The 23,602-nt window shown below is 50.0% G+C and overlaps 1 protein-coding gene across 2 annotated transcripts; it reads left to right on the forward strand.

The window, feature by feature from the left end:
• The first annotated feature begins 599 nt into the window (after positions 1-599).
• On the forward strand, positions 600-22,481 carry LOC127556004 (Golgi integral membrane protein 4-like). 2 transcript variants are annotated; one of them, XM_051988817.1, is made up of 14 exons: positions 600-930; positions 7,364-7,438; positions 7,790-7,839; positions 8,857-8,910; positions 9,386-9,536; positions 10,005-10,087; positions 10,498-10,641; positions 13,905-14,141; positions 14,697-14,851; positions 15,901-16,085; positions 20,447-20,514; positions 20,604-20,762; positions 20,881-20,946; positions 21,470-22,481. In XM_051988817.1, exons 1-14 carry the CDS (start codon positions 744-746, stop codon positions 21,548-21,550), a joined length of 1,695 nt encoding a protein of 564 aa, XP_051844777.1. In that variant the 5' UTR covers positions 600-743; the 3' UTR covers positions 21,551-22,481. The 2 variants fall into 2 exon arrangements, with proteins under 2 accessions (XP_051844777.1, XP_051844776.1); XM_051988816.1 differs by having other exon boundaries at positions 602-930; positions 20,604-20,774.
• Positions 22,482-23,602: the final 1,121 nt, after the last annotated feature.

Here is a 23,602-nt window from a genome sequence, read left to right on the forward strand (position 1 = left end):
GTCCCTCGTTTTCGGACAGAATGGAAGGAGCCTGTTTCTCCCTCGAGGGATGAATACCATGAAGCGGTGAACAGCTTCTTGTTGGAGTCTGAGACCCCAGGAGATCTCCAGGGGGCAGAGAGCCCACTCCTAGCCCCGGGAGAGCCAGACCCGGAGCCCGCGGAGCTCCTCGCGCACCCACGTCGGAAATCTGGGGATCCGGGAAAGGGGACTTACTGAGCACCCTAAGCCAGGCCAGTTTGGGAAGCTGACCTCGGAAGGCTCCCCTCCACATTCACTCAAGAAGCGCAAGGAGGATGGCCCGGTGCACCAGCGCAGGGTGCCGGGGAAGAGGGGTGGGAGAGGGGCGGTGGCCCCAGCCCCTGGCCAGACCCCTCGGGGCGCAGCTTCTCGCAGGCTCCTCCTAGGACCCTCCACTAACTCCGCCCCGCCGGTCCCTCCCGCCCAGCCCAGGGCGGGGCCGGTCCCCGGTGCATTGGTCCGCCGCCTTGTCAGTTTCCCGCGGGGGGCGGCTCTGCCGGCCGGGAGGGGGCGGGACCCCCGAGGGACCGGACCCCGGAGTCCGGCGGGGCGAGGCCGGGCCGGGACTGCGAGCGGCGCTTGCGGCTGCCAAAGTTTGGCCGGAGCGGGGCAGGGTGCTCCCCATCCCCTAGGGCGGCGCCGGGGCCGGAGCTGCGCGGCATGCCGTGCGGGGGGCACTGAGAGCCGGCCCGGCTGGGCCGGAGGCGGGGGCCCGGGGGACCATGGGCTCGGGCGGCTGCTCGCGGCGCCACAAAGGGCTGGTGCAGACGGGCTTCCTGCTGACCGCGGCGCTCGGCCTGCTCGGCGGGCTGCTGCTCTACGGCCACCTGGAGCAGAAGGCGCGGGCGGCCCAGGCGCTGGCCGCCACCTACCGCGGCCAGCAGGAGGCACTGTCGGCGCAGCTGCAGGGTGAGCTGGGGGCGGAGGTGGAGGGAACTGGAAGGGGGCTGGAGGACCCCGGGACTGGAAGGGGAGCGGGGGGACCTGAAGGCTGGGAGGATGCTGAGGGACCTGGGGCCTGGAAGAGGGTTGGGGACCCGGGGACTGGGAGGGGGCTGAGGGACCCGGGGACTGGGAGGGCGCTGGGACCGGGGACTGGGAGGGGGCTGGGGACCCGGGGACTGAGAGCGGACTAGGGGCTGCTGCGGGACCCGGGGACTGGAAGGGGGCTGGGGACCCGGGGACTGAGAGCGGACTAGGGGCTGCTGAGGAACCCGGGGACTGGAAGGGGGCTGGGGACCCGGGGACTGAGAGCGGACTAGGGGCTGCTGCGGGACCCGGAGTCTGGAAGGGGGGCTGAGGGACCCGGGGACTGGAAGGGGAGCAGGGGGACCTGAAGGCTGGGAGGATGCTGAGGGACCTGGGGCCTGGAAGAGGGTTGGGGACCCGGGGACTGGGAGGGGGCTGAGGGACCCGGGGACTGGGAGGGCGCTGGGACCGGGGACTGGGAGGGCGCTGGGACCGGAGACTGGGAGGGTCCTGAGGGACCCGGGGACTGAGAGCGGACTAGGGGCTGCTGCGGGACCTGGGGACTGGAAGTGGGGCTGAGGGACCTGAAGACTGGGAGAGGGCTGGAGGTACCTGGGGACTGAGAGGGAACTACGAGGCTCAGGGATGGGACGAGGCTGTGCGCTGTTGGGGTACCTGGGGACTGTGGCGGTGGAATTAGGGCTAAGATTAAGATGACTGTGAGGTTCTGGGAAAGACAGGGACTTGGACACTGCAGAGGGAAGAAGCTAGGAGACCGGAAGGGAGATCGAGGAAGCAAAGGGCTTAAGGGATGGGGGCTACAAAGTTAAAGCCTCAGAGTTGCTGAGGGCAGCTAGAGAACCAGAGCAAGAGCTGGAGGGGGGACCACTGGGGTTGTAGGACGCCGTGCAGAAGATTGGGGGCTGCGAAAAGGCAGGTGACAAATGGAGGTCCAGGAAGATGGGGTTATAGGGAGAAATCGAGGGACTTCGGGGTTACAGCTGTGCGTGCACGGAAACCAAGGCGGAGTTGTTTGGGTGAATGGTGAGGGGAGGAGTCTGCCTTCCCGTGCCCCTTTCACCAGCTATGTTCGCTGAGCGGGGTCGGGCTGCCCAGCATTTTGTCAGGCAGGAACTAGAAAGAGGTCTAGCCTTAGGTCCCGTGGCTGAATTCGGAGAGGGACAAAACCCCGAATGGTTGCCCCAAGAACTTTTCCTGTCTGGCTCAATGGGCTGAGGGAGGGATTTGCTAATCTCTGACTCAGCGTGGCAACCACATTGCCAACACTCCCCTCTACTCCCCCCATGGCTCTTCTTCCTGTCTCCTCCAGGGCCTTAGGCAGGCTTGTCTAAGAGTTTGGGGGGGGGAGGGAGGGAATGCTGGGAGGAGCTAGTTCTTAGCATCCCTATCTCTTCCTTCTTTGGTCCTTGAGTTTGTGACTGATTCTATAGAAACAGAAATGCTGAGGTTGTTTGAAAGAGTTTAGACCAGAGGGACTGGACAAGCAGAGCCACGGAGAGGGAGGGCCCTGATGTCTGGGGTCCCTGCCAACTCCATTGGTGTCTGTATTTGGGCCCAGGGAGATCCCGTCATCCCTGGGGATGGAGAGAACCAGGAAGGGTTGAAGAGGGGAAGGGCCATGGGAGAGGCTCCCTGCCAACTAGACTGGCATTATTGTTCCCCACCCCTCTGGGCCTGTTGGGATTTATAAACACTTTCCCCACTCATTTTCACTTTGAAAGATTCATCACACAGAAGTCTTCTGGGTGAAGAACCACAAGGAATTTGCTCAAGAAGGGATTTGGTTAGGGAAACTGAGGCTGGAAGGAAAGGAGATCCTTGTGCACTTCCACCTCCCCCAACCAATTCTTTTTATTTTATTTTTGATGAGGCCACTGGAGTTAAATGACTTGCTCAGGATCACACAAATAATAAGTTTTAAATAAGTGTCTGAGGCCAGATTTGAACTCTGGCCCTCCTGCATTCAGGGCTAAGCACTCTATCCATTGCCCCTTTCCTAGCCAATTCTACATGGACCAATTTATTAGTTTTAGCCTAGAGTCTCTCTACTGATCCTATCCCCAGAACAGTTTACCTGATGGAGACTCCAGCAGTCCTACTCTGGCCCCAAAGAGACCCCAGAACAGAGAGCCAGGCGCAGAAGAAGTAAGGACACTCCTGCTTCTGCACAGCCTTCAGCTCTTTCTGGAATTGTTGCTTTAGGATCTCCCACCTCCATATCAGTCAACCCTGTGTGCCTGGGTCTGTGCTGGGCATTGAATGAACAAACCCAAGACATATTCCCTGCTCCTTGATGGGGCTTCTCGTCTCCCTAATGGGAGATCTGCACACGCAATGAGAAGAGGGGCGACTCTTGATTCTTGGACAAAGCAGCAAAGCTCAGGTGTCCAATGAGTGCTGCCCTTCAAATAGAACCCGATGCGTCTGTACCGTTATTCCCGCCAGGCTGCCCTGACTCAAGCTTCCTCTGTGAAGAGCCAGCCTTGGACTGGCAGCTGGCACAGAGCACACTTAGAAGCAAGGTGAACTGGAATGTTTTCCACCATAGCGGCCTTGTTGCAATAAGTGGGGACTACTTTGAAGGGCAGCAGCCATCTGAGATGGGGTTTATTTGGTAAGCAATCGATCTCTATGGTAGGTGATCTGTAGACTAGTAGTCAGAAGCAGGATGAGTAGAGGGCGGTAAGGTCATCCCACCGCCACCCCTGAGGAAACTGGGCTTTCAGCTGGGCCCAGAATGCCCCAATATCCCTGTCGCTGCCATAGGCACTTGAGATAGGAGGATCTTGGCCAATCCTCTCTTCTCAGAGCCTCAGTTTCCTTACCTGTTAGAAAGATGGTAGATAGCATGTCAAAATGAAGAAACCTAGAGTAGGAATCAGAGCATATGGTTTGGATGGAGCCCTGCTCTGCCTCCTCAGCTGGGTGACCTTGGACCTGGACCCTCTCTGAGCTTCATGTGTTTGATTTGCAAATGAGAGATTTGGGCCAGATTATCTTCCCAATCCCATCATCTATCGTATGGGAGCCCCCTTCTCTTCTCATTCTGCTCTACCTCTAAAATCAGTCCAAGTCCTGAATATCTGGGTGCGTAGGATGACGAAGGGAAGAAGTCCTTGATCTTCTACCACCGTCAGTTCTTTGATCACTGGACACAAAGTTTGAGGGTTTCTTTTATTATCTGAAGCAATTTTTCTTAAAGTGACTTGCTGGAAGTTACATAGCTAGTCAGTGTCGAGATTTAAATTCAGATTCTTCTGACTCCAGGGTCAGTGCTCTATCCACTGGGCCACCTCAATTCCCCCAAGCTGAGATTTTCTAAAGGACTTCTCTTAGATCTCAGAGAGGGAGGTAAAAGTCTGACCTCCATAAAGTCTCTCTCATGTATTAGCAGAGCCCCCTTCCCCACCCCCACTCAGGACTTCCAGCGGAGTTGTTTGGGGTTGCTGAGTCCCAGTCTGGTCCTGTCCATGTTTTCCTCAGAACTTTCCTGCTTCTTTTCTTGGCTTAGTGATCTAGGAGGACAGGAAGGGTGAAGGGCGCTGCCTCCAGGTTGTCTGAGAAAGAAAGGGGGTTACATGTGCTTGTGTTCCTTCACGAGCGTGAAAGTCACTGACATTTTCATGACGCGTAAGGTTTCCAAAGTGCTTTAAAGAGCTTATCTTATTTGATCCTTACAGCAAGCATGGGGGCACACAGCAGTTGGATAATACATCCCCATTTTACAGATAAGGAAATTGAGGTTCCAAGGGATAGGAACCTGTCCAGCTCACACAGCTAGAAAGGCAAGATTCTTGATGTGGGGATCAAGAACTGAGTTACCTCAGAAACTCACTAATCATGTGACCCTCAGCAAACTATTCTGGACCTTACTCTCCTCCTCCACAAAATGGGAATAATTATAGCACTTTAGCTCCCCATTTAGATGTATGGATCAAGTGAAATGATATTTGGCAAATGTGTTGCAAAACTAAAAGCAAGCTCGAAATACAAGTTATATTCCTTTTATTATTATCATTGTCATGATTCCTCATTCCCAAATTCAGTCCTGTATCTACAGAGTATCATGTGTGTGCTTTATATGAACATATATATGTTTTCACACATATTGCCACACATAATATCTATCTTTCTATCTATCTGCATGTTTTAGTAGAACACAGGATGGAGTGGCAGAGAAATAGGCTGGTTGCCTGATAGACTTGCTTCTTTCTAGAGCTCTGTGCAATGAACATAGGGAGGATGGAGCCTGGGACAGGAGCCTCTCCTCAAATACTCTCTTCTTCTCCCTCTTCCCTTCTCTCTTTCTTCCTCCCTCTTTCCTTCCCTCCTTTTCTGTCTCTTTGTATCTCCATTTCTCCCCCTCTCTCCCTTTCCCTTTCTTTCTTTTCTGTCATCTGTCCTGTCTCTCCCTTTCTTTCTCCCTCCTTCCTTCCTTCCTTCTCTCTCCCCCTCTTTCAATCTTTCTCCCTCCCTTTTTCCTTCTCTCTCTTTGTTTCTCTCTCTCTCTTTCTCACACACACACACACACACACACACTTCTCTCTGTCTCTTTGTGTGTGAGTGGGAAAAAAACATCAGATTTAAAGCTGGAAGGTACTTTGGGGATCATAGAGAGTCCAACAGCCTCATTTTATAAAAGAGTAAGCTGGGGCCCTGAGATGTAAGGAATTCCTCCAGGGTCCCGTGGCCATCAGTAACATAGCCGGAACTTGGATCCAAATTGCCTCATTGCAAAGCCTGTGTTCCTTTCTCCTCCCCAGGCCTTGCAAATGAGAATGTTTTTCTGTTCATGCCCTTGGGAGTCTGGGAAAGAACAGGTGACCAGAGCAGGCTGCCCAAGCCATCTGGGGTTCTTGGCTGGGGCCCACAGCCCTTGTGAAGAGAGGCCTGGGCTCCCACAGACAGCTCTGTGTGAGGGGGTACATCCTCCTTGTCCTAGATTCTCTGAAGCCACTTATTTATGACGGATGCTGTGTCCTCCTTCTGAAAAGGAGGCTGTTTGGGAGGCCAGCTGCCCCATCTGTCCTTTCTGGATGGCCCCTAGCCTTACATCCACTCCTTCCCAGCACCAGCTGTGGGAACTTCCCTTAGGAAGGGGGTTTAACTATCTCTGGGGAAGCCTTCCCTGTTGTTTCCTCCCAGGTTAGGGACGAGACCTCACTCTCGGAACCTCCGGAGAAGGGAGGGAGCCCACGGCCAGAGTTCCAGCCAGAACTGAGAGCTGGAAGGAGCCACAGAGCTTTATCTAGTCCAGCCCCCTCATTTTCCAGATGAAGAAACTGAGTGATTTCGCCAAAACAACCCATGCAGGAAGGAATTCAAACCAGCGTCCTCTGCCTCCACACACAGAGCTCTTTCTTCCAGCTTGCTGAGGCTGCCTCGGTGGCCAGAGTTGTCTGTCTGGTCTGTTTTGGGAAGAAAATCCATTTCAGCCAGCCCGCTTCATCTCCCGACTCCCCTGAGGTTGCAGAATTTTCCCCAGAGTCCCAGCCCTTGCGTCCTCCCCCTTTTTAAAAGCTCAGAGTCATAACCCAGGGCTCCCCACCGGGGTCCAGGACTGGATCCTAGCCCCCGAAGGCAGGCGGTGGCGGCAGAGCAGGGGGCCAGGGCCATGGCCATCCTACATCCAGCCTTTCTCCTTCAGCTGAAGGTCAGGAAGCTCTGGCCGGGGGCCACTCAGTGAGGCTGGAGTGGGCTGGGGCCCGGGGGTTTTTTCCAGTGGAAGTTTAGGGAGTATTCTGTGTCTGCCTCCTCTCTGGGCCCTAGGGATTCCCTTGGCTGGGGACGGGGTAGGTAGAGGGCCAGCCATGAGGAGAAACAAGCCGCGCTCTGTCTCTGTTGGAAGTCAGGGTCTGGAGAGAGGAGGGAGAAGCTGACCAATGGGCCTAGGAGGCAGTGCCGGCCTCGTGGGGAGGAGTCGGGGGGGGAGGACTGTAATTTTCCAGATTCAGAGGTTTCCAAGAGAGAACAGAAGCTTTTCAGGAGTTGGCAATGTCTGATTTCAGAGTGTGTTTGTGGTCTGTGACTTGGCATGGGGAGGAAAACCAAGGAGGGTCGGGGGAAGGGTAAGGGAGGGAAGGGGTGAAGAGGAGGAAGTGGCCTGCGAATCTCTGGGATGTGCATGTTCTCCCCCAGAATGCTTAGCTCGCTCTCCCGCCCGCCATATCCCAAACTAACCCCCCTGGAAAATGTGAGCTATGAAAGAGTATATAGCAGGGAGCCGGAGCAAGCTCTCATCTCAAAAATGAGCACTTTTCTTTCTTTTCTCTTGTTCATCTTCACCTGGGTCCTTGACCCTAGCCCTTCCCTGGGAGTTGTAACAGCCCCCCTCCCCGACCTTTCCCCACAGTGGTATATGAGCATCGGTCCCGCCTCGAGCGGTCCCTGCAGAAAGAACGGGGGGAGCACAAGAAGACCAAGGAAGGTAAGGAGCTTGCAGGGATCCCGGGACTTCGCCCAGGGACTCTGAACGTTCAGATTAGGGAGAGCCGCCCTCCGTCCCCCAAGGAGCCGAGGCTGGCCTTGCCCCCAGCCTCCTAATGTGATCATTGAACGGGATGGAAGGGGAGGGGATGGGTCTGTTGTCCATTTCCTTCCTGGATGATTTCTGGGCTTCTGACTATTCCCAGGCTAGAAGCCGTGAGTTTCGATCTCCCTCTGGGGAGGGATCATGGTGACTCTGTCTGGGGTGATTCCTGGAACTAGAGGGGGGGAAGGAAGGGGAGAGACTGTCTTGGCAGTGGGGGGGTGCATGCCAAGGCCCTCTCCTCTCCAGATTTCCTAGTGTACAAACTGGAGGCGCAGGAAGCTCTCAACAAGGAAAAGGTCAGTGGGGCTGAGTGGGGCTGAGTGGGGGGCCTCCTGTGCTCTGAGAGAGACCCCACCCCTGCTGGGCTGTAGCTGGGGAGCAGGGAATCTCTGGGGCCAGGATAAGGGGGCGTGTCCGCCAGCAGAACAGAGCATGGGGAAATACGAAGTGTGTGTGATGGGCTTCCCAGCCAGGGATTGATGGTATTGGAAAGCAGGGATTCGTGAACCAGAATATTGGAAAATAAAACTAGTTCTCTTCTTTTCCATATGGTGAGTTGGGAGGAGGGGCAATACTGGGCAGTATCCAGACTGGGAATTGGGATCCCTGGCTTCTGCTCCTGATTTTGCCACCAGCTTTCTGTGTGACCTTGGAGAAATCACTTCTACCTCATTCCTAAGCAGGGATCTCTCCCATAGAATTAGGGGGGGAGGGAATCTGGACTCGATGATCTTTCAGATCCTTAAAACGCTAATATTCTGTGTTCTGAGGCCTCAGAATGTAGCCACCTCCCAGGCCTTCGAAGACCTTCCTTAAAGAACAGATACGAACGATTTGTAATTAGCACAATTTATATGTGAGTGGGGGCTTCCACCAGGCCGGAGAAGAAACAGAGAGGTGGTGGATGACCTCAGGTTAAGTCCCAAGGACCATCGGGGCTGGGCATGCTGGGAGTTCCTGTGACTGGTCAGCAGTCTGTGGACTTTTAGTGAGTGAGTTAATGCCCCATCCAGACGTCCATAGGTAGACTCTACAAGCACTATCGACCATGTTTATGTGTCCTGAACCCCCAAACTCCCTCATGAAGGCTAGGGGCCTTCATCAATTATGGGTAGGTAGATAGATATAGATACATAGGGCCCCCCAAAATATATATGTATTTTTTCCTATCCAAGTTCTTTCCGATCTCTTGGGTATCCATGGACCCCCAGGTTTAAAGCCCCCGGTGTAGACAGATTTGTTCCCACCTACTTTACCACTGTGTGTAATGAAATGTCTTGTTTCTCTTCATGAACTCGGGACCTGGGCTGCAGCAAGACTCGATGAATCGCTATGGTGCCCTAAGCTCTCAGCACAGGATCCTCAAGGCAAGGAAACCAGGAAGGAAGGGAAGGGCCAGAGGAGGGGCAGCTCCTTTCCCAGGGTCAGGATCATCTCTTTCCCCACTGCCCTCTGGGACCTCGGCCTTCCCCTGTGCCCAAAGGCTTGGGGGTGGGCAGTGGCTGGTGCTGGGATCGCTGGTTCTGAGATGGCCCCTCATCCAGGCCAGCAGGGATGCACTAGGGGAAGGATGGGTCCTCTGGCAACCCAGGTGGCACCTGGCTGGACTGGTAGCTTTCTGTAAAAGGATGGCAGAGCTGAGGAGATGCGGTAGGGCCGGGGCCTTGGCTCAGCCCCAGGGGACGGAGCAGGGCCTACGTTGCTGTTTTGTGCTCTGTTCTCCTTCTGAATTTCTCTGCTGTTTGAGGAGCCTGAAGTTGGGCCTGGGGGAGAAGAAAGCCCAGGATGGGGTGAGTGGAGCTGGTTCTGAGCCTGATGCTGAGAGGCCCCTTCCTTTCTCAGAACCAACATGAGGATGTGAAGAAGCAGCTGCTGGACCTGCAGCTGCAGCACAGTGGGCTGAGGCTGGAGCATCGGAAAGCCCTGGAGAGCCACGGGCAGCGCTATGCCCAGCTGCAGCGAGAGAAGGACAGCGAGGTGGCCAATCTGCAGGGTGAGACCAGGGAGCTGGGAAGTCGGAGCCCCTGGTCCTGGAGAGCCCCGGGCTGAGGGGGAGGCAGGGCTTTCCCCCTTAGGGAACACTCAGAATCAGGAGGAGGAAGTAGGCTGGCCCAGCTTACACAGAACATTTGGTCTGAAGGGAAGACCTGCTCTGTGCTCGGTGGGAAATTGCTGCTGTTCAGAGGGCAGAGGCTGCCCTGTTTGCTGATGTTATGTCCTAGCCAGGAGCAGGGTTAAAGGCAGGACACATCCCCAGGAAGCGTACCGTTATCTCAAACCAGACATTATCAGGTACTAACTCCTGGAGCATCCAGCAGCCAGGCCGGACCATAGCCTCTGGAGAGCCCCGAGCCTGGGCCTCATGGTCTTCGGGTTCCACAGCTTCTCAGGAATCAGCAGAGGGATGCAGGGGAGGCTCCCTTCTCCAGCCCACCCAGATCTTGACTTTCCTCCCACACAGACACAGTCTATAAACTTCGAGAGGAGAGCAAGCTCCTGAGGAAGGCTCATCAGGACATTCACACTCAGCTTCGGAACGCCCAGGTGAGAGGGGGCCAGGTGTGTCCACCATCCCACGTGCCAGAGATGGTCAGGGCCCAGCGGGAAGAGGGCTGGGTTTGGAGGCCAAACCCCTGCACTAAGATTATACCTCTTTCTGTTACCTTCTACCTGTGTGACTCTGGGCAAGACACAACTTCTATTTCCTCGTTTCCTCAGCTGTAAAGGAGGCACCTACCTCCTAAGGTTCTTGTGAAGATCAAATGAGATACTATTTGTAAAGCGCTTAGCACAGTCCCTGGCCCATAGCTTGTTCTGTTTCCCCCCTCTCTCTTCCAAAGTCCCTAAATCTCTGGTCTTTGACCCCTCGATGAGATCAGAGAAGGGCTGGTTCTTTGAGTGGTGAAGACATAGGCGGGTTAATCCTTTCAGTCCTACTCTGCTCTCTGTTCTAGTCCCAGATGGAGGAGTTTCGACAGCTCAAGGAAGCCTTGCAGAAGATGCCCAGCTTCCAGGAGCCTGCAGCCAACCTGCAGCAGCAGCAGCAGCAGGAGGTCCTCCAGGCCCCAAGGCAGCAGGCTCAGCTCAGGAAGCCTCAGGTAGGTCTCTCTGAACTCCTGAAGGTGGGGGTAGCATAATATGAGGGGAAAAGCACAGTCTAGAACTGAGCACTTTAGTACTAAAGATTCTTTGGACCTCGATTTATTCAGCCATAAAAGGGGTCTTCTCAGGGGCCCTCAGGGACCATAACATTTTGTTGGTTTACTGGGATCCTAATCCTGAGTCTGGTATCCCCCAAGGCAACCTCCTTTCTCCCTCCACTTAGGGACAGCTCTAATTGTTAGGACTTTTTCCAGCCATTAAGCCAAAATTTGCCTTTTTGCAACTTCCACCCATTAGTCCTGGACTGTCCTCTGAGGCTATGCAGAAGGTGACCACTCCTTCTTCCACATACAACTTTTCAAGGATCTATCTGTCCTGACATGAGTCTTCTCTTCTCCACTAGAAATTAACCCAATTCCTTCTTCCAAAACTCCTTCTTTTTGACAAACTCCAAGACCTACTTATTAAAAACACTAGGGAATATAGGAATATTAGTTTTAATATAGTAAATGTCATCTATCTAAAACCAAAAATAATCATTATATACGATGAAGAAAAGTTAGACATCTTTCCAGTGAGATCAGGTATAAAGCAAAGGTGACCATTATTGCCACTACCGTGTATCTATTTATAACAATTATCTATACCAATTAACTATAGCAATAAGAAAAGAAAGATAATTTGAGGAAATAATGGTAGGCAAAGAAAAAATAAAATAATCACTTTTGCTTATGATATGATAATTTAATCAGAAAACCTTAAAGAATCAAACAAAAATTTAATCAGAACAATACATTAAACAGGTTGCAGTACATAAAATCTGTGTAAATCGTCAGCATTCTTGCATATTATCAACCAGTTCCTTCTGCAGATCCTCATAAAGTATGCACTCAAGGTATCCTGTGTGACCTTAGACTTCATGTACATCAGTTATCCTGAATGAAGCTCAGTTTTCTCATTTGTAAAATAAAGGGGTTAGGTGGACTTGGGAACTTATAAGGTTTCTTCTAGCTCTAGATATATGGTCTTGTATTCATCCTGGTCCCCCCTATCTGGGACACTCGCTCTCCAACTGTCAGTGGCTTTTCTTTCTTTTTTTTTTCTTTTTTTTTTTAAGTAACTTTTTATTGACAGAATCCATGCCAGGGTAATTTTTTACAGTATTATCCCTTGCATTCACTTCTGTTCCGATTTTTCCCCTCCCTCCCTCTACCCCTTCCCCCAGATGGCAAGCCATCCTTTACATGTTGAATAGGTTACAGTATATCCTAGATACAATATATGTGTGCAGAACCGAACAGTTCTCTTGTTGCACAGGGAGAATTGGATTCAGAAGGTATAAATAACCCAGGAAGAAAAACAAAAACGCAAGCAGTTTATATTCATTTCCCAGTGTTCTTTCTTTGGGTGTAGCTGCTTCTGTCCATCCTTGATCAATTGAAACTGAATTAGCTCTCTTTATCGAAGAGATCCACTTCCATCAGAATACATCCTCATACAATATCGTTGTTGAAGTGTATAATGATCTCCTGGTTCTGCTCATTTCACTTAGCATCAGTCCATGGAAGTCTCGCCAGTCTTTTCTGTATTCATCCTGCTGGTCATTCCTTACAGAACAATAATATTCCATAACGTTCATATACCACAATTTACTCAACCATTCTCCAATTGATGGACATCCTTTCATTTTCCAGCTTCTAGCCACCACAAACAGGGCTGCCACAAACATTTTGGCACATACAGGTCCCTTTCCTTTCTTTAGTATCTCTTTGGGGTATAAGCCCAGTAGAAACACTGTCAGTGGCTTTTCTTAAGTATGAAACCCCAAACTAAACACAGTAGTCCAAATGTGTTTGGATCCAAACTATAGTGAATATTGCCCACTTATTCCTTTTGGGGAGTCCTTTGCCTAGAAGTGGTACTTGAAGTCGGGGACTATACCAAGAAGAGAGAGCCCAAAGGAGACCTTTATTAAACAGCCACATGAAGGGGTCCTGAAAAGAAGGAGGAACTTCCAAAGAAGAGAGAGAAAGCCCTGATACTTCATCATACCTTATTTAACTGCAGTTTCTCTGAGGGCAGGGATTAGTTTGCTTTTTTCTACCTTTGTATATCCAGCTGCTAATTCAGTGCCTGATGCGTAGTAGAAGCCAGGGAAATAAATTGCTTGTTGATGGTTGGAGTGATATTGAAGAGGATTTCTGACAGGGAGGAGGTGGTTAACAGTGTCAAACCTTACAGAAAATTTAGGAAGGATGAGAACTGAAGAGCCATTGGATGGAGAGCAATATGGGGTGAAAGTGAAGAGAACAATTGCAAGGGGCTGAGAAGAATAAAGGCAATAGAGATACAGGACTGAGGAATCATTTTATGAGTAAAGTCAGGGAGAGAGAAGAGTTGGTAGTTGGTGAGTTAGCAAGGTCAACAGAAGAGATTTTTTTAGGAAAATGGGTGAGGGAAAGAAGGTGTATGAGAGAGAGAGAGAGAGACTGAGAAAGGAATGAAGGAGAGACAGAGGCAGATATTCTGAGAAATACATAGAGAGGGAAGGAGGGAAGGCAAAGGAATGATTAAGTACCTACTATGTGCCAGGCTAATGAGACAAATGAGATATTTATTAAGTGATTAGCAGGATGCCTGGAACATAGTTGGTGCTTAATAAATGCTTGTTCCCATCTGCTTTCCTTTCCTCTTACTCATTGGGGGCTACAAAGAAATTCTAGGCACAGATTCTGCTCTCAGACCCTTGATGATCCTCTCTACCCTCTCACCCCTTGGGAGATTTGTATATATTTTGCGTGTGATCTGCTTTGCGTTCCCGTGGTTCTTTCTTGGGAGGATGTGAACATCCCAAGGGGAGGGACTCTTGGGTTTGGCCTTGTATTCCCCAGTCAAGTGCCTAGCACTGTTCCAGGCACATTATGGGCACTTACTGGATGAATGGCTGGAATAAAAGACTAAATCATCCATATTTGGGAGATGTTAACATGAGAGAAGAGGTTTGTTCCTTTGGGGGAAGTGATAAGGAGCTTTTCAGAGTAGAAATCTCTCTTAGCCAGGAAGGCCCAGCTGAGAACATGGACCAGGATTTTGTAGTGGGCAAAACCAGTTCAATTTTTCAACTTCCTACTGTAACATGCAGCTGCTGCAGGAAATAGAGTGGAGAAAGTAGAGCCGACGCCATAGTCCTGAATCCTGAGAGCCAGTGGAGGAGTATCTCAGCTGAGCCCCTGCCTGTTCCCCTGCCTCTCTCCTGCAGGTGTTCATTGCCACAGGCTCCAGAGTAGCCCTAAACCCCCAAGAGCCAGAGCCGGCTCCCCGCTGGAACCCTCAGACTGCCCATGCCCCAGGGACACGGGCCTTGCCCCCAGCGGGGCCACCTTTCCCAGACCTGACGTTGCCTTCTTCTGGGCCTCCCGCCTGGGCTCAGAAACCCATCGACAGCCATGTTCTCCGTTTCACCAGAACTGTTAACGGCCTTCCAGCGAAGCCCCCAGTACGCCTCTCCCCACCCCCTGCATGTTCTGGGTGGTTCCCCTACTTGTGGATGTGACTGCCAGGGGCGGAAGTCATTTAGACAATCACTTCTCACCAGCTGTTTCCTCTTCTTCCTCCCCAAGGCTGGAGGTGTTTTGTCCCATGGAGGGAAGGGGAGGCCCCAGTGGGTGGAGTTAAAGGAGCTAGAACTCTATAGAATGACCCCTGCTTTCTTGGAACTTCTGGATCATTTTGAAATGAGTAGTTTCTTGCTGGGTCCCTGGCCCTAAGTCAGTCTAGCTTTGCCTCCTAAATCCCAGGAATCAGCTACCCAGAGTTCCAGGCTAGCCATAAATTATACTGCTAGAAATTCATTAACTTCACCCCTTCCCGGCCTTAGCCCTAACTCCTCACCCAAGGTTTGCCCTGTGCCCTCCCTCACCAGCTGATAACATCCACTGTACCCTGGGGACCAAAATGGAAGCTGCTCAGTGAATACAGAAGAGACTTTGGGGGAACGGAGGGGTGGGGAATCTTTGGCCAGAGATGCTGAGCTGCCTCCCCCTGCCCACAGGTTCAGCAGGTAGTGGTGGTGGCAGCCCCTGTCTCCGCCGCCCCTGAGAGACCCGGCCCATGGGGTCGTTCCCCTCAGCAACGGCCTCCCACAGGCCTGGACAGAGAGCCCCAGGCCCTCCCAGCCCCTGGTAGCCCACAGGTACAGATGCAGAGGTGGGTGTCTGGGCCGGGGCCAGAGGTGGGGGGAAAGAAGAGGGAAATGGGGCCGAAGGGATGAGCATCTTCCCCCCAGCTGCTTTTGGTGTTCCTGACCCCTGGCAATTGGGAAGTCCTTCCTGTGCCAAGCTCAGGATCTCTGCCATCTTTTACAGAGGAGTTAGGTGTTAGCTATAGTGTCTGAACAGCCTGGTCCTACAGTGTTGGAATGACTTCCAAAAGATCCATATAAGGCAGGACTGGGGGTTCTTTCCAGGAGAAAATGTTGAAACTTATTTTTTCCTATTATATAGTAAATATACTTAGGTCCAATATGTTTATCACACATGGCAATTTTTAAATATGTGTTGGCTTAAATTTGTTCTTGTTTTGTTCTCCAATTCCAAGGCCTACATTTGAAACCAGAAAACCTAGATTTGAATCTGGGGGCCTTTATTCATCTTGAAAATGAAGGTGATGACTCAAACCATGCTCCATGACCCTAAGATTTTTTTCCCCCATTGCCCAGCTGGGCTTCATTTCAGAGCTCTCATATCAGTATTTTTAGTATTTTTTCCCCCTAAGGCAATTGGAGTTAAGTGACTTACCCAGGGTCACAACAGCTAGAATGTGGTGTTTGAGGCTAGATTTGAACTCAGGTCCTTCTGATTTCAGAGCTGGTGCTCTATCTACTGCACCACCTAGCTGCCCCTAGAAGTTTTAATCATTATATATCAAGGGTGTCACATACCCAGCAAATACTTGGAAAATGTTGCTGTTGAGACTTGAGCAAGATGGATGGAAAGGGAGTCAGAGAAAACTGAGGTCAAGTGCCATTTAGGAACTCCACAATCATGAGGAAATCACTCATTCTCTCTGAGTTTCAGTAAGAGAGAGAATAATACAGTTCAGTTCCCACCTCACTGGATTTCTGTAGGAAGCCAATGAGATCGTGCCCGTGGACTGCTTTCTGAACTTCCCAGTACTAGAATAGGTCCATTATTAGTAGCTCTCTAACTGTGACAACCTCCCTGAGACCTAGCCCGATCCCCATTTCCATCCCTCAGCTGGCAAGATATCGTCAACAAAGTGAATGCCCGAGAGAAGAATCAACAGCTTCCTTCAAGCAGCCAGCCCCAGGGGCAGGACCAGTCTCTTTCACCTGCCAACCCGGGAGAAGGGGGAGAGCGCCCGGCACCCAACAAAGAAGAGCCCCGAAGAGCAAGAGCCGATGAGGAGGAGCTGGAGATGGGTAAGTGTGCCAGACCCAGACCTCATCTGGCAGAGGGTACAGGAAGGGCTGGGAACCTGGGTTCTAATTCTGGCCTTCTCTCTTACTTAAGTCTGGGAGATTTTGCATAAATCACCCTCCTCTTCTGCCCCTGGTAGGCTTTGCTTTCCTTATCTACAAAATGAGAGTTTTTGACCAGATGGATCTCCAAGGGCCCTTCCAGCTCCATTCAATGAATCAGTGACCCTGATGTTCAGGTTCTCTGGGGCCAGATGGCCTTGTTTCCTCCCCTTGGTGAAATGGAACGAGTGCTGACAGTTCCGTTCTGAGCCCTTTGCCGATGGGGACACATTGTCACTGGTCGGGGGACATACCCTGTTATGTATTGGGATACATCATTACACATTATTAGGCAAGACACATAGTTACATGCCAGGAAATGTTTCAAAATATAAATAATGTTTTATTTTTTTCCAGTTACACGTAAAGATAGTTTTCAATATTCATCTTTGTAAGATTTAGAGTTCCAAATTTTTCTCCTTCCTCCCTTTTCTCCCTCCCCAAGGCAGCAATCTGATATAAGTTATACATATATAATCAGGCTAAACATGTTGTGTTACTGCGTACAGTGGCCAAGAGATATATTGTTATAAGTTGGGACACAGTGTGACAAACCAGGGGATACATCGTCACAAGCCATTGGATACGCTGTCACGGGTCAGGGGATGCATTGTTACAAGCCAGTGGGAAAAGCAGAAGGCTCTTCAGGGTTGTTCTTCCCACAATTCTCTTTCTTGAAGCTGCCATAGACGATCACAGGAAGCAGCACTGAGGTTACTTTTATTGGAATTCCCTGAGTAGACTAACTTTCACTTCAGGTCATCAAGCACTTATTAAGCCCCTGCTGTGTGCTAGACAGTAGGGATACAAAGACAAATGTCCCAACCTCTAAGAACTTTCTGCTAGAGGGAAGAAGGGGTACCTAGAAAAGCAGCAGCAAAGTAGCAGGGGTCATCAAATTACGGCCTGTGGGCCAGATGCAGCAGCTGAGGACGTTTATCCCCCTCACCTAGGCTATGAAGTTTCTTTATTTAAACAAAGTTTTTGTTTTTACTATACTCAGGCCCTCCAACAATCTGAGGGACAGTGAACTGGCCCCCTATTTAAAAAGTTTGAGGACCCCTGTAGAGGGAAATATGGGTATCTAGATAAGCAGCAACAAAATATAGAAAGAATAATTTGGAGGGAATAGAGACCACCAACGGGGGAGCTCAGGTAAGGCTCTGCTTCTGGGATCTGAAGGAAGTGAAGGGAAGGGAAGGAGAGAGGGCATTCTACATTCTAGGAATGGGGAATAGGTTAAAGTCAAAGGTGCAAAAGTGGAAGATTGAAATTCATGTACAAGAGATACCAAGTGGGCCATTGTATTGACTTTAGCAGAGAGTGCAAGGAGTTTGGAGTGGAAAGGTCCCATGGGACCTTTTAAAAATACCAGCTGGTATGGCTGGGTGTGGGTCAGGCAGCTAGATGTGGCAAGGGATAGAAAACAAGGCTTGGAGCCAGGAAGATCTGAATTCAAATCCTACCTCAGATTTCTTTTCCTTTTATTAGTTTTTGACATTTAAAAAAATAACTTTTTATTTTTCCAAATACATGCAAAGATAGTTTTCAACATTTATCATGACAAAATCTTGCGTTCCCAATTTCTCTCTCTCTCTCTCTCTCTCTCTCTCTCTCTCTCTCTTTCTCTCTCTCTCTCTCTCTCTCTCTCTCTCTTTCTCTCTCTCTCTCTCCCTTTCCCCTCCTCTAGACAGCAAGCCATCCAATAGAAGTAATAAGTGCAATTCTTCTAAACATATCTCTATATCTGTCATGCTGTGTAAGAAAAATCAGATCAAAAGAGGGAAAAAAACAGGAAAAAGAAAAAAAACAAGTAAACAAACAAGATTAAAGTGAAAATACTATGCTTTGATCCACATTCAGTCTCTGGTTCTGTCAATGGATGCAGATGGCACTTTCTATTACAAGTCCATTGGAATTGCCTTGAATCATGCCATTGTTGAAAAGGGCCAAGTCCATCAGAATTGATCACATAATCTTTTTGCTATGTACGGTTCTGCTCTTGGTTCTGCTCATTTTACTCAGCATCAATTCATGCAAGTCATGTAAATCAGCCTGCTCATCATTTCTTATAAGCAATATTCTGTAACATTTCCTCCACCATAACTTATTCAACCATTCTCCAATTGATGGGCATTCACTCAGTTTCCAGTTTCCGCCACAAACATTTTTGCACATATGGGTCCCTTTCCCTCCTTTAAGATCTCTCTGGATACAGACCCAGTAGAAACACTGCTGGGTACACAGAGTTTGATTGCCCTTTGGGCACAGTTCCAAATTGCTCTTTAGAATGGTTGGATCACAACTCTACCAATAATGTATGTGTCCCACTTTTCCTATATCCCCTCTAATATATTCATCATCTTTTCCTGTCATTTTAGCTAATCTGATAGGTGTGAGATGGTACCTCAGAATTGTCTTACTTTGCATTTCTCTAGTCAATAGTGATTTAGAGCATTTTTTCCATATGACTAGAACTGACTTTAATTTCTTCATCTGAAAATTGTTTATTTGAAATTTATGAGATTTTGATTTCCATTTTTTTCTTTCTCTTTTCACCCCTCCCCAAAATGTTTATATATGTTGAACCTATCTTAAATTGATTACCATGTTGGGGAGGGGTGAAAAGAGAGAGAAAAAGTGAAAATCCAAGTCATTCAAATGATAATCAATTTGAAGTAGGTTATACATGCTCAAATTAGATACTTCTTAACTGTGTGACCCTGGGCAAGTCACTTAGCCTGCCCAATTTACATGTATAAACATATGTTTATACATTTTATAGTTCCTTTGCAGTGATATATATAACTGCTTGCTAATTATATCAAGGGCTTTGCTAAGTACCAGCTAGTAAAGATAAAGAGTTTCTGCCCTCAGAGAGCTTACATTTTCTCAGAGGAAGTTATATACAGAATAAAGGGGAGCAGCTAGGTGGTGCAGTGGGTAGAGTACCCGCCCTAAAGTCAGGATGACCTGAGTTTAAATCTGGTCTCAGACACTTACTACTTTCTAGCTGTGTGATCCTAAGCAAGTCACTTAACCCCAATTGCCTCAGCAAAAATAAACAAATGCAGATGACTCAAGTGCCTGCAGTCCAAATTATAAAGGGCTTTTGTGGTGTTCTTGTTCTTCTTTAAAATCTAATAAATAGATGGTTCTCTCTGGGTGAGAGCAGGTTTCTCAGGGGAGGTTTTCTGGAGGCAGCCTTAGTATCAGTTCAGATCAGTAATTATCCCAAATGCAGCCAGCTGGTAAAAATGCAAATGTTTATTTCTCCTTCCAAGTCTTGTCTCTTTCCTTGGGCCCGGATAGCTAGATTCTTAGAGGCCTATCTTTCTGCTCGGTTCTGAGAGCTCCTGCAGCTTTGTCCATTGCTTCTGCTCCCTTCAGCCACCAACCAGCACAAAAATGAATCTGTCTCTCTTGCCTTCTGAAGTAATTCTCTCCTGGCTCTAGCTCAACTCCGACTCGTAGCTTCTTCTGACTTAACGCTCCCCTCTCCATGTAATTCAGCTGAATTCCTCTAACTGGGCCTCTGCTTTCTTCTTATATATCAGAGAGAGGGATTATGGGTTTTCTCCCATAGTGCTCTCTGGCCCTAAGAGCTTCAAGGGAGGTGTGAATTTGGATATCTCATACTAAACCCTGAAATCTCCCAAATGTGTGAACTCCAATGAGTAAAGGTGTGAACACAAGCATTGTATCAATTAGTTCTACTTAGTACCTTGTTTCATCTGGCCTATAACATCTCCTTATAGGATGAGATCAATCATACCGAACCATGCTAAATTAAATAATTATTGTCTCTATCAACTCTAATGACTTAACAGTTTGTAAAGATTCCAACAGGCTTTAAATGCCAAGTTAAGGAGTTGTATTTTATCCCAGATATTCTAGGGGGTGACTGATGCTTCAGAGCAGAGGGGTTGAGCCGTGAACTAGAAAAACAAATCTGTGTAGAAAGATGGATTGGAAAGCTGAAATAGAGAGAAGTTGGATAGGTCAGAGGCTCTTCCTCAGCCTTCCATCCTGTGATTCCATTCCAGGCCCATTTAAAAATTCACATTTGTTAAAAGCTTGGAGTCCTGAACTGATGATATTCTTCCTGGCTGGGCCATAATGAGTGACTGGCGAGAGTGACATTATCATCGCCCATCCTCTGACTCCCTTTCTGGGCAGTGAATGGGGCAGACGGGAGCCTTTGGCTAGATGCCATCTAGTTAAGGTAGTCCGGCTGATCCCTCTGTTCTCCCTCCCCCTAGATGCTGGGATGATCGAACGGGAGGAGAACATACGGCCCAGGAAAGAGCCTGGAGCCCAGGCCCCAGTGGTGAGTGTGGGGTCCCAGGGGCCTGAGGACCTGGGGGGTCCGGAGGTGCCATCTGCAGGCTTTAGCCCCCTCCTTGCTTCTCTCTCCAGGGGCCCGATGCCCTTGCAGACCCTGCGCAGGACCCGAACAACCAGGGTGAGGATGAGTTTGAAGAGGCAGAGGTGGAACGGCCAAGATTGGAAGCAGAAGCCCCAAGGCTCCGGCAAGCTCAGGAGCCCCAGGAACAAGGGCCGGAGGAACAGGGCCAGGTGATGAATGAGGTGAAGCTGGGGGTAAGGGTGGGTGGGCACCGGCTGCTCTGACCCAGAGTCTGAACCTCTTAGAAACCCCACCTGGTGACATTTGCCCCTTGGTTTTGGACCACAGGCAGGAGCAGGACCCCACAGGCCTGGCACAGAGCTACTGAATGACTATCAGGATGACCAGGAACTGGTAAGGCCTGGGGGAATGAGGGCATTGAGGGGTCATTTAGGGTGTTGGTCTGGGGGCTCCCAGTTATGGCGGTAGGCTGGAGATGCTCCCCCCTCCTCGGTCTTTTTCCACAGCCAGAGGTCTGAAGGTTACCACCAGTGCCTAGGAGAAAGCCACAAGTCTTTCTTTTCAGCTTCATAAAGAATGCAAACCAGAACTTCTTTCTCACTGTGTGTTAAGTCCCATGTTCTGTTGGGCTACAAACATAAGCTTAAGATCCTAATTCTAGAGCTGGAAGGGACCTTAGGGTTCCTGTAGTCTGACCCTGTCCCATTACAGAGAAGTCCAGTAGCCCACCTGGCTAGTAGGGAGCTCATCTGTAACGTGGGATTGGACAAGATGGCCTCTGAGCACTAAGTCGCCCTAGATCTTGGAGTCCAAGCAGCAGAGCCAGGATTTGAACCCAAGAGCTCTCCCTACATTCCTTGCTCTTTTTGCCTGCCCCACTAATGGCTATTGTCTGTGTATCTCTTCTCTCCCCTAGAATGAGAACCCTGACCTGGAGCTGCGACCTGAAACCAAGAATAACCCAGAGGCCCCGGGCCAAAAAGACAATTACTACTGACCCTGCCCCTCGTTCTCCCAAAGCCCTCTGCTTCATGTCCTCCCGAAGAAAGTCAGGCTTCTGCCCCAGCACAGCCACAGGGGATTATTCTGTATTTCTTACTTAGTTCTCCAAGGACAGTTGGGCTGTGTGGGTCAAATGGCCCTTAAGGAGAGCCGCTCGACTAGGAAAGAGATCCTCGTGGATCTGGGAATCACTCTCAACTCTCCTGCCCTCAGACATCAGGTCTCTGCCCCACTCACTCGCCACATCCTACAAGTTCCTAATGTTGGGATTGCTCAGGACCTCAAAGTTAACAGAAGTCAGATAGGGCCGTGGTGCCCTGACTCTGGCTCCTTTTGAAGATGAGGGAGGCTGAAAACCAGGCGCTGTTAAGGGGAGGATGATGACTTTAATTTCCAGTTGATCAGTCTTGTCTCGGGAGACAGAGGAAACATGAGGGAAGAGACTTCTTCCCTCTGCCAGCCAAGCTCTTTAAAGCCCCAGCTGGGATGGACAGTGCCCTACAGGGCCAAGTCTGAGTTCTGGGACTCCGACAAATCCAGAACTCCAGTGGGTGCTGGAGTGAGAGTCTGGGAACCAAGCCCTGGCTCAGTGCCAGGGAATAAAGGGGGGAACCAAGATGGCTCCTGAATGTTTCCCCATTTCCCTTCCCTGGGGTCTTCCTCTTCAGTCACTTTCTGGGGATTGGTGCCTAAAGGATGGGACTGTCATTCTATCCTACCCCAGAGGCCCAGCAGGACCCCTCCCCGGGGGGAGTGGTAATCGGCCCTTAGCTATGGCCAATGGCCAGAAGGGAAGGGGATCAGGCTCTGGATGGAGCCTCAGCCCTGGCATTCTGAGGAGATGTGGTCCAGAGTTTTCTGTGCGTAATGTACAGGCAGCCTTAATAACCATTTTGTACACACAGAAAATAAAGTTTTGAGTTAAAGTCATTGTCTTTAGGTGATGATTTGGGAGAAGAGGATATGGGACCCTGAGCTGTGGGCACAAATGCCATACTTAGTCTCTCTCATCACTAAGAGGTGCAGAGTTTTTTCTGGGAAAAGAAAAAAGATGAGAATTGTCTTAGTTACCCATAGTGGAGGGGAGTGGGGATGGGAAGGTGGGATTTCCATATAAACAAACTCTCTGCTTTTTTCATTCCTTCCCGTCGGAGAGTGGGGCAAAAATTCAAGGTTAGACAGACAGCAGTTGAGTGGGATGGTGTGTCCCTTTAGTTGCAGTGATACCCCTTGCCTGCCAGAGCAGGCAAGTGGGGTGGGACCCAAGAACTAGTGTGGAATCAAGAAGTCCCCAGTTGAGATTTTATCTCTAGTGTTTACATGACCTTGGGCAAATAAATTCCCCCGAGCCTCAGTTTCCCTATCATGATGGGTAGACTAGAGATTTTCTAAGGGTCCTTTTAACTTGAGATCTCTAACCCAATGATCATCCCCAAGGTCCTTCTCTGATGTGAAGTGTGGAAGTGACTGCATTTCCCTGTGAGCTCCCAATAAGAACAATGATATTTATATAGGGAAAGCCCTTTGCCCCCTTCCATAATCCCCAAGTAAACTGAGGTCATTTCATCCTTTGGGCACTTTACTGGAGGAGAAAGCCAGGAGGCTCTAAAACTAAGATGTCTGACCTCCTGGGATTGATTGACCAGATTGACCCTCGAACTCGATTTTCCTGTCAAGGTCCTCTTCTCCAAGCTGTACAAATCTGATAAACTAACCTGCTCTTGCCCGAGAAGACTCCCTAAAGAGTCCAAGGGCACAGAGGGAGACAGAGGGCATGTGGGCCAATAAGAGGAGCTCACATTCCACCTCCCCATCTCCACTTCTGCAAGTCTTATGCTTTGGGAAACAAGTGCATCAGCAGCTCTTGACGGCTTTCTTCTCAGGGACTTTTAGGGGCCCACCCCAAAGCTCTACAGAATCCACATGGGGCAGTGCTGCAGATGGGAGGGGGCTCAACCATCATGGATGAGGCCCAAGTCTGAGAGATTCATGGTGGAGCTGTCTCTAGAGCTATGGAAGAACTTTTCAGGTGCTTCTCAGCAGTGGC

Source organism: Antechinus flavipes, chromosome 3 (assembly GCF_016432865.1).
Source record: "Antechinus flavipes isolate AdamAnt ecotype Samford, QLD, Australia chromosome 3, AdamAnt_v2, whole genome shotgun sequence".
NCBI lineage: Eukaryota > Metazoa > Chordata > Mammalia > Dasyuromorphia > Dasyuridae > Antechinus > Antechinus flavipes.